This window comes from Moschus berezovskii, chromosome 18 (assembly GCF_049115385.1).
Source record: "Moschus berezovskii isolate FMDL1 chromosome 18, NW_MosBer_1.0, whole genome shotgun sequence".
NCBI classification, from domain to species: Eukaryota; Metazoa; Chordata; class Mammalia; order Artiodactyla; family Moschidae; genus Moschus; species Moschus berezovskii.
Window position 1 is genome coordinate 41940197 of NC_142477.1, and position 10879 is coordinate 41951075.

Genomic DNA, 10879 nt, shown 5'->3' on the forward strand with positions numbered 1-10879 from the left:
AAAGTGAAAAGAATATCAAGGTTATTACTTGAAGGAACACTTCACATTTATTGAGTTCTTACAGCATGCTGGGCACAGATATTGTAAGTCAATTACAGGTATAGAGATTTAATGTCTACATCGAACCTTATTAGATAAGAACCATTATTTTCACTGGGGCTTCCCAGGTGGTGCTAGTGGTAAAGAACCTGCCTGCCAATGCAGGAGACATAAGAGATGTGAGTTCGGCCCCTGGGTCAGGAAGATCCCCTGAAGGAGGGCATGGCAACCCACTCCAATATTCTTGCCTGGGAAATCCCCATGGACAGAGGATCCTTGCGGGCTACAGTCCACGGGGTTGCAAAGAGTCAGACGAGACTGAACAGCTAAGAACACGCATGTGTGTGCATGTGCGCGGGCGCACACCCCCCCCACCCCCCCTCGACATACACACCATCTTACAGATGAAGGAACCAAGGTACGTAGAGGTTGAATAACAGTTCAGAAAGGTTGCCCAGAGTTATATGGTTAGTATGTAAGTAATGGCACCTCAATTTGAGCTTGAAAAGTCCGGCTCCAGAGGACTGCTCTGTTCTGATCAAATCTGTATTTTAAAATTGTTTGCAAACTTCATTTCTTTGGCTGAACTATGTGTCTCAGTCCATGACTGGTCTGAACTCTCTGTTTAACTTCAACCCTATATCAAAGGGCTGAGCACAGTGTTCAGAACGGGGTAGCCTTACCAACCTCCTGAGGGCATGGCAAGGAGAGTGACTGCAGCCCAACCCCAGCCAGTGGTGCAGCTGCTTAGAGCTGGGGGGCAGTCAAAGGACCTTTCTGGTCCTCTCTGAAACTGCAGGGCATGACCAGAACCTTACGGGATCCAAACTTCAAAGCCATGGAAGCCTTCCCAACGGCCTCTCATTCTTGATCAGCAGGAGTCATGATCTAGGAATGTGGGTTGTTTAAATTCTTTGTTAAGTTAAGAAAGGGTCAGGGTAAGTACAAGAGGGCTAAAACAACTTTCAGTAACTGCCTTCTCCAAACCCCTTTGTACCAGATGTCTAGTAAATGCAAATAATGCTTCTTAGATAATATGGGAAGAGGTAGTGATGGGATAAAGGAAAGCCTGGTGACGCACTTCACCAAAGCCCGGGCTGGTCTGTGTGTAGCGTGTCTGTGTGTCCTCTCCTGGAAGATGCAGCCGTGTGAGCAAACTCCGTGTGTCTGATGGGGCCCAAACAGGATTGTAGCCTCCACGGCAGCTGGGAGGCAGGCAGTGATGTGCTTGAGATGAGCATCAGCACGCAAATGGAATTTGCTGAACCTGACAGTCAAATGGGCTTCCCAGGTGGCTCAGTGGTAAAGAATCCACTTGCCAATGCAGGGGACCCAAGTTCGATCCCTCCAGGGTCAGGAAGATCCCTTGGAGAAGGAACTGGCAACCCACTCCAGTATCCTTGCCTGGAGAATCCTATGGAGAGAGGAGTCTGGTGGGCTATAGTTCACGGGGTGGCAAAAAGTTGGACATGACTGAGTGACTGAACAACAGCACTGAGTCATATGGACTAAAGGGAAATTGAATACAGGTCACAGTCACATTGGGCAGAGGGACAGTATAGTTGATTTCCCCAGGCTGCATTGTCAAAGGGTGGGATATTTTAATACTGTCACCAGATGGGATCATGCTGTATCAGACGACACAGGACTGTGTGTTCTCTAACCATTCTGAATTACAACGTAGATGGTCAATAAGCACATCTTGTTTGGTTGGTTTCTTTTCTGGATTTTGGAATTGGCTTCCTGTTCCCAATTAGGATCAGAGCAAAAGAAAAGAAAGTGTCTTTGCTGGAAGCCTGGCTTACAGGTCTGCACCATGGTGATTCTTCCTGAATGGAAGAAAACACTCCCTTAAACCTAAGGACAAAATGTGCCTCTGGATAAATCTTGGGATGTCAAAGAAGAGAAGGAAATTGGTCAGCCTCTGCCTGGTGTGGAGGCAAAGGCAGAATGCAGCCAATTATTGAGAGTGTTAGACATGGAGGCAGAGTGAGAGAGAGATTTATTTCCTTAAACTTCTCAGACCCTAGATACTGATGTGTGCCTATGTGCTAGTCGTTTGCGACCCAGTGGACTAGCCCACCAGGTTCCTCTGTCCATGGGATTCTCCAGGCAAGGATACTGGAGTGGGTTGCCATGCCCTCCTCCAGGGGATTTTCCCAACCCAGGGATCAAACCTGCATTTCCTGCAATGCAGGCAGATTCTTTACCGCTGAGCCACCACGGAAGCCCCCTAGAAACTGATAAACCCAGGTTTATTATATCCTAGTAAAAACCAGCTTTGTTAAGTCCAGTATTTGTAGAATATCTCAGCCTTAACATTTAAACACCTTATTTAAAAGAAATCCCTGGAAACGGCAGCAGGTTTCCTGAAAAAACTCTGAAAGACATACCTGAGCTTTTTCTCATTCTTTTTCAAAGTTTAGATTCTCTGGTTCCATATCTTAATGCGAGTGAAAAAGTTTCACCTACTTTGCTGCTATAGAAGCAGACCCTGAAATGGCAAAGCCCGCAGGGAAATTCCAGAGACAGAGAGAAAAGTGACTCACCTGGGAGTGGGCCCCACTTTCAGGAGACTTATTTCTAGAATGCATATTGCAAAGGCGAACCTCTGGCTGGCAGACATTTGCACTAGCGAGACAGCTCCCGGAGTGGAATGACTAGACAGTTCCTGGAAGACACTTATTTGCAAAGGACTGGGGAACAATTATTGTTTGTTTTGCTCAGGATTTCTTTAGAATTGGGCTTCCTGGGTGCCAAAGTCCAATCAAAGGAGAGTCATTTCGTAACTTGAGGCCTACCGTTTTGGCCAAGAGTATATTTATCAATTGTATATTCAAGTGAGGAGCCCATGACTGCTAAATGGCTGAGATGTGTTGAAAACAAAAACCCAACAAACAGACAACTCCAGTGGTTCTCATTTTCAGAGACTTTGGGAGAGATCATGAGGGACTGTGTAATTTGGAGGTAAAAGGTCTGTGCATAATTCCTATAGAGGAAACTCAAAATTAGTAAAAGAATTGCACTGACTAGAAACAGAGTTACAGACATAGCTGTTGCCCTCTGAGGATGAACTGTATGGTATTTCCACATGGACAGATCGTAAAATGCATTTACAAACTGACTTCATTTTATAAGTGAAGTGAGTCATTTTGAAGAATCCAGGTACATTCCCTAAGGCCTTTCCAGTGTCTTCCAGAAGGACAAGGTGTCTTTATCTAAGAAGCACACCTGTCAGCAAGATAGATTCTAAGATGGAATTACTTGCTCCAACCCATCAGAAAGAATTTTTTCCGCTCATTTTCACATTCTTTAGAACTTGTGAAAAGGGCAGGCTATTTTGGAAGTACTGGAGAAGGGGGATATCACAGTTGCTTTTAAACCACTGGTTGCACAAGAGAATGAGCTGGGGGACCTGTGAATAAACACTGGTGGCAGCCCACTCCCACCTGATACTAATAATTGATCCAGGATCGGACCCTGCATCAGTATTTTTTTTAATTTTATTTATTTTTGGCTATGCTAGGTCTTTGTTGCTTTGCTTGGGCTTTCTCTTTTTGTGGCGAGAGGGGGCTACTCTTCATTGTGGTGCTCGGGCTTCTCTTGCTGAGAGCACAGGCTCAGGAGTTGTGGCACACAGGCTTAGTTGTTCCATGACATGTGGAAGCTTCCTGGACCAGGGATTGAACCCATGTCCTCTGCATTAGCAGGTGGATTCTTATCCACTGCGCCACTTGGGTCGTCTTGCATCAGTATTTTTAAAATTTTGCTGGGTCATTCAAATGTGTGACCAGGGTTGAGATTTTGAATGATCACCCTGAGAAGAAACACAGGAGGTACAATATGTTATTGATGTTTAAAAAAATTGCTGACACTTAAGGGGACTTCATGGGCTTCCCTGGTAGCTCAGCTGATAAAGAATCTGCCTGCAATGCAGGAGACCCCAGCTTGATTCCTGGGTTGGGAAGATCCCCTGTGAGGAGGGCATGGCAACCCACTCCAGTATTCTTGCCTGGAGAATCCCCATGGATAGAGGAGCCTGGTGGGCTACAGTCCATGGGGTTACAAAGAGTCAGACACAACTGAGCAACTAAGCACAGCACAGCACAAGGGGACTTCATAAGTATTGTTAGGGTCCGGAGTTGCCCTTCCCTCAGAGGAACAGAGGACACTCGCGATAATGCAAGACACACAGCGAGGTTTATTTCCAGCTAGCCGGGGTCCAAGTGTCTGCCTGACACAGCGGGTTTCAACAAGGACCCCGAGCACTCTAAGCCAAGGGTTTATATAGCATTTTCAAACCATATTAGTTTTAAAACATCCACACATAGTAATCTTTTTACACACAGTAATTTTCCACACTCTACACACAGCTGTATATCTCACCTCATGGTGGTTTAACGAGATAAGCCCACCCTGGCCCTTTGACCTATTTGCCTGATCTCTGTGTCACAACTGCCCACATTCTGGTGTTTAAGATTAACTTGTTTTTCAGGTTGCTGTCTTCCTAGGAATCCTCCCTCATCCTTACTCAACAAACAATTCTAGGGATCTTTACTTAAAACAACCTTAACTTTGGTTCTACAAGCAGCAAGCGGCAAGCAAAGTACAGAAGCAAAAATGCATTGCAGGAGAATTAAGTTCTATATTAGGTTCTACAGTATTCATTAATTAAAAAGAAGCAAATTTCAAACATTAGTACATACCAAGCCTGGTAAAACACAGAGTAGAATGGGAGGTAACAAATATTGAGCTAGTTTTCCAGTGCTGCTTACCTTTTGCATCTTCTACCTAGAGTAAGACTTAACTACTTTCATCACCCTTTCTTGCCCCCTCTTTAAAAAAATTTATTTTCTTTTTTATACAGAGCAAGAGCTTTCTAATGGGATTAATTTCATCAGTTCCTGAGTCTGCTGTGTAGACAGTTTACACGGTCAATATGTAGATCTTGCAGAATTGCCAAGTAATAAGGCAATTCGAATGTGTGTGATGACACTTGTAACTACATTGATGAATAAATTTTACCCAAAGAACTCTGCTTGGGAATACTTGCTAATGACGAGTGGGCTGTATCTAGATATAGTGTAAATCTTTCAGATATAATGGAGGAGTGCTGAACCCCCTCTCTTACATGGCCTCTCTGAACCCTGCCAGGATATCTGTGGAAAGAAGGACTTGGAAGCAGGCATGGTAGAATGATGCTTTATGCTAATTAGACTTAAAGTTAATTGATTAGACTTTGTGATAACTGACTCATCGATTAGATGTAACTGGAGATTGAAAGGGTTTCCCAGGTGGCACTAGTGGTAAAGAATCCACCTACCAATGCTTGAGACCTAAGAGATGGTGGCTCTATCCCTGGGTTGGGAAGATCCCCTGGAGGAGGGCATAGCAACCCACTCCATTACTCCTGACTAAAGAATCCATGGACAGAGTAGCCTGGCAGGCTACAGTCCATTGGGTTGCACAGAGTCAGACATGACTGAGGTGACAAAGCAGTAGCAGGAGATTGAAAAGTCACCTCTCCCCTTGGAGACTGACTCACTGGAGGTGGAAATGGATAGGGGTATTAGCTGACTGGTTTAAATATTGAATTGCTCTGTAGAAGTTATTTTTTTTCCCCATGGTTCAGGCAAAATGTAATGAAGCAAAGTAATGGGAGTGGCAAAGTATAATAATAATGTACTGTATTAATAATAATTATAAAAATATAGTATGTCTTACATTTTTGTAGCATTTTTAACTCTTCTTTGCCCTTAACAGCTATCATGTATCAGACATTTTTTGAAATGAGATTTGTGTTTCCATGTGAATGTCAAAGAAATGAGGCATTGTGATGCATTGGACCAGAGAAATGAAAATGATAGCAATTTAAATTTGTGTAACCCTTAGTGGCTTCCAAAGAACAGGATGAATAAATGTTTATGGAACTTCTCTAATGTGCCAGGTTGCATATGCGTCATCTCATGTAATCCTCGAGGTAACCCATTTTACAGTTGAGGAAGCTGAGGTTCACTGAGATAACCTCATTTGTCCAGCATCACCCACCCTCAGTGCTGACTAGCTGGCATTTGAACTTGGTGAATCTTAGGCTTTTCCTACCACATCATCAGTTCTGTTGGTACTATTCTAATTCGTCTGGTCTTGTGCTCAGTTGGGTCTGGCTCTTTGCAATTCCCTGGACTGTAGCCTGCCAAGATCCTCTTGGTCCTAAAGCAAATGAGATTTCCCAGGCAAGAGTACTGGAGTGGGTTGCCGTTTCCTCCTCCAGGAGATCTTTCCGACCCAGGGACTGAACCCGTGTCTTTTTACCACATGGGTCTTCCTTTACCTTCAGTGTGTCGCAGCCTGCCTTTTACTCCACTGAAGAGCTCCGTATTGCTGAATCTGAGGTGCGTTCTTCTGGCCCTGTGTTTGCCTCATAGAAGCATTTGACCCTACTGGCTGCTCTTACGCTTGAAAGTTTTCTGTTCTTTGGCTTTTATGATACAGCATTTTCTGTTCTTCCACTTTTCATTTGTTAACTCTTCTCCCTGGAAGGTCAGGGAAGTCTGGCGAGCTACGGTCCTTGGGGTCACAGTCAGACATGACTTAGTGACTGACAGCAACTCCCTTGTCCATCCAGCAGATGCTACTATTCCCCTGGGGGAAGGGGGTCTGTCCTCTGCCTTCTTTCCTCCATCTCTACCTACTTTTCTTATCTACTCTTAAGGTTACACCCATCATTTAGAACCAGCAGTCTCAAGAGGTGGTCTGTTGGAACCAGAAGTCTCAAAAGATGGTCTGTGGAAGCTCCTTTACCAAAATCTTCCGGGTTCTTGTTTTGAAAGTACAGATATCTGTAAGTGATCATCTTAAAAGATGTAAAATGTATTGTGTTACTTTCCAGCTTAACAATCTTCAAGTACTTCTTAGAAATGGATTTTAATTTGTGTTAAGTTGAACTTGTCATGTCTAAAATCAAACACATACTTCTTACCCTGTCCCTGCCAAGGAAGTTCTTATATTCCCTATTTCATTAATGAGTCACTATTCCCTTGTTTTTCTGTTTCTATATCTCAAAGTCATCTTTGTCTTTTATTGCATTACTATTCTGGTAGTGTATGAAATGTTAAGCAGTTACTTCACAGTTATTTTATAGTTACTGAATGATCAATTGATTTCATTTGTTTCAGGTATTTATATATTTGGCTTTGGAACTTGAGACTTTGACAAAAAGTAACTAGTATTTGAGGACCAAACGATATATAGACTTGTTAGTTAACAATATGTAAACCCAGGTATATAGAATAAAAGATGATGCTTTGCAAATCTTAAATTCTCTTTTATCTTTTAAAATTATGCTTTCTTGACACTTCACAATTTCAGGGCTGAACACTGAGGCATGCCCAGGGAGGATGGTGAAATACAGAAGATTGCCTGTGAATATCACAGCACTGTGGACAGCACAGGTGATGGTACAAAGAATGCTGTTCCTGAAAGATTACCAGAAGGAAAGAACTAGAAGTGAGAGGAGCAGGCTTGGAGATGTGTGCTCTGAGTCACTATTTCAGGCCGGAATGAGGCCAATATGTTAAGCAGGTTGAAGTCAAAGACAGATGCTTCAGTCCTTGCCATTTTGAACTCTGGGTGAACAGCTTCCAGACTTTCTCAGTTTGGGGCAAAAAGCTAACTTGAAATAAAAGTGTTTGTGCCATGTGTTTGGGCAGAGAAGAAGCGACTGATCTGGCTTCCTAAGTTTCTTTGACTGCCATGTGTCACAGTGGATATTTGTTCCCCTCTGTCCTGAGGAGGAGCCCCTGGAGGAGGAGGGCATGGCAATCCACTCCAGTATTCTTGCCTGGAGAATCCCCATGGGCAGGGGAGCTTGGGGGGCTACAGTCAGTCCATAGGGTCGCACAGAGTCGGACACGACTGAAGCGACTTCACTTGCATGCATGTCCTGAGGAGGGATGAGGTGGGAAGTGTCAGGCTGCTGCGTCAAGGACAGAGTGACTCTGGAGCTGAGAGCAGGGATAGGAAGGCATTTACAGTCAGATCTCAGGGGTCAGCATCGGTGAGGGCCAAGGTGAGGGTCCAGGCAGCAGGGTGGTCCACCAGGTCCTGTAGACTCCCCCAGTTTCATGAAGAACAGATCCGACATTCTTCAGTCAAAAATTCTAGCTACAGATGCCAAGATGTTAGTGCCCAGGTAGATGAGATAAATGCTGTTAATACTGGAAGGAGGGTTGTTTAAGGACCTACTTGAGGGTCTAAACTTCTTTCTCAACACCTCCCTCCACACCTCCCAGAAAATTAAACAGCATCGTGGAGAGGAGCAGGAAGAAGGGGAAGAAATCTAAAACACTGTGTACGTATGAGAAAGAGATAGTGTTACCTAGCCCGGAAACCCTAAGGACTGGATTGAGGTTCTAGGACCTGACTCTGCATCCAGGAGAGTGGAGACTTGTAAGGAAGACCAGATTCATAGGAATAAAGGAAGGAGGAAAGGAAGAGAGGGAAGGAGAAAGGAAGGAAGGAAAGAAGAGAAAAAAGAATGTAGATACATTTTTCTTTCTGCTCTTGAGTGTGAAAGTGTTAGTCCTTCAGTCATGTCTGACTCTTTGCAACACCATGCACTGTAGCCCCCCAGGCTTCTCTGTCCATGGAATTTTCCAGGCAAGAATACTGCAGTGGGTTGCCTTTTACTTCTCCAGGGGATCTGACCAACCCAGGGATCCAACCCAGGTCTCCTGCATTGCACGCAGAGTCTTTACCATCTGAGCCACCAGGGAAGCACCTAAATGTAGTATAAGCAAAATTGTGTCTTCTCTAGACATGTTTTACTAATCCTTCTTCTCTAGGATGGGGCTAGTCCATAACTATAGATGATTTAAGTCAGGAACTTCATCTTGTTTCTGGTCCAGCATTGTCTTCATTTTCTCCCTCTCTACTGACTTGAACTTTTCCTTGTCTTGGGGTGTTGTATGACTCATTACGGACTTTAAGAAATCTCCTTGCTTTGAGTTCCCCTGGTCAGTTTCCATTCTCTATAAGTCTAGAGTTTGCGTTTGTCAAATTAGAAGCTGAAGAAAGTCGCCACCACAGAAGAACGAGGAGAGAATAAGAAAGCACTGTAAAGAAAGAATAATTAAACCACCTGTCATCAACCATAGCTTTGATCCACTTCGTGTAGAACATGATACATTAACTGGACGTTGGGTTGTAGTAAAATTGCGCAATTTTATAACGGTAGTGCCGTTATAAACTGTGTGAACTTGTGTGAACAGCTTTCTTCACTGACTCTGAACCATGCACCTGGTCTGACCATGAGATGATGCAGGAGAGTGCTATTTACAATGTAGAAGAAATTTGAAGAATATTACTCATAACTCATTCACTGAGCAGTCTGATTAAAAATACTTCAACTTGCTGATGGGAAATATCTGAACTAGAATAAACGGAGCATGAGGTTAAGATGGTTGTTGCGTTTGTAACAGCCAGAAAATTTACACTTTGAAGTGATAATTTATTTTATCCCGAAAATGAGCTCTGAAAGAGCCAAAGGAAAAAATGGATGAAAAAAAATTTTTTTTCATTCAATTTTGTAAGCATTTTGGTTATAGGACTTGGAAGAGGAGAGGAATACTGTAGAGAAAATACAGTCTGGGTTAACAGAAGACATGCCAGTCTAAAGACAATGACACCAGTTTTTGGAGGGAGTGGAGTGGTTAAGTGGTTAACTCGAGGTTAAGTGCAAGCACACTGGGCCCGGGGTTGGGTTTCCACTTCAGCCACTTACTGGCTATGCGACTTTGGGCAATGACTCAAGTTCTTTGTGCCTCAGTGTCCTTTTCTATGAAATGTTTGCAGTCAGTAGCAGCAGCCCACTTCATAGAGTTAATATGAAATTATATGGTTTATTGTTATACTCTCAGAAGAGCTTCTGCCCATGATAAGTGCTGGGTAGGTGTTTGCTGTTATCATGCCATGACTTCTGTGGACCATCCCTGAATCCACGACTCTTGCTTTTCAAGTCTGGCAGTGTCGTGCTTGCAGGGAAGTAAAATGAATTGTAAAGCCGTTTAGAAAGTAATTACTCAGGAGTTTCACAGTCCTCCCCTCAGGTCCCTTCAACTGAAATGGCACATCCCTCTGAGTTCAAATTAGGTTTGTATTAGCATTAAAGCCCCCCTTGCAGAGACTTGTAGTTCCCCGCCTCCTTCTATTTTATTCTGTTTGGTAACCTCCTGGCATTAACACACAGAGACCAGTCCTCTGCATTCTTCAGCTTCTAGTTGCTAGTCAAAGTGCCTCACCATTAACTTTGCTGAATATGCTCTCCGACTGTGCTTCTCTTATGCCCTGAGGGTGTTGTGGAGTCAAAGACTGCCTCCACCTGCATTGGGAGGTCAGCCAACTTGGGGTTAAACAATGACCCAGGCTTGTGGGAAGCACATTAGCTAATCCGTCATCCATTTCTAAGCTCTCTGGCCAGGACTGGCTTCAAGACCAGGTGAGGTAGCCCAGGGCTCAGCACTCAGGCAGGCCTCAGGCTTGGTTTAATGCTCCTGCAGCTGCCATCTTGAAATTCTGAATTTTATGTTGGGACTCTTGTTTTGAAAGCTAAGTTTAATGGTAAAGTGGAACATGTGCACAAGCAGAAGAAATATGCACTGTGCATTCCTCCTTCCGTGGCACCCCAACTGTTTATGTTGCCCTGTGAGCATAGGATTCAAGGATTCAAGTGGATTTATGATGTGTGGGAGTTCAGTGAATCAAAGTAAAAGTGAGTATAAGGTGAGACATAACACCCTTTACGTTTAATACTAAGTAAGTGGGAGTTTAAGTGAGGGTGGGG

The 10879-nt window shown here is 43.8% G+C and overlaps 1 protein-coding gene across 4 annotated transcripts in view; it reads right to left on the bottom strand.

The window, feature by feature from the left end:
• The window catches only part of C9 (complement C9), a 68695-nt gene extending 66012 nt beyond the window's left edge, over window positions 1–2683 (bottom strand). For all 4 annotated transcript variants that reach the window (XM_055422134.2, XM_055422133.2, XM_055422132.2 and 1 more), the window contains exon 1: window positions 2589–2683. In XM_055422134.2, the coding sequence (XP_055278109.1) occupies window positions 2589–2665 (77 nt within the window). In that variant the 5' untranslated portion in view covers window positions 2666–2683. The remainder of the gene's footprint in view (window positions 1–2588) is intronic.
• Between the last annotated feature and the right edge of the window lie 8196 nt (window positions 2684–10879).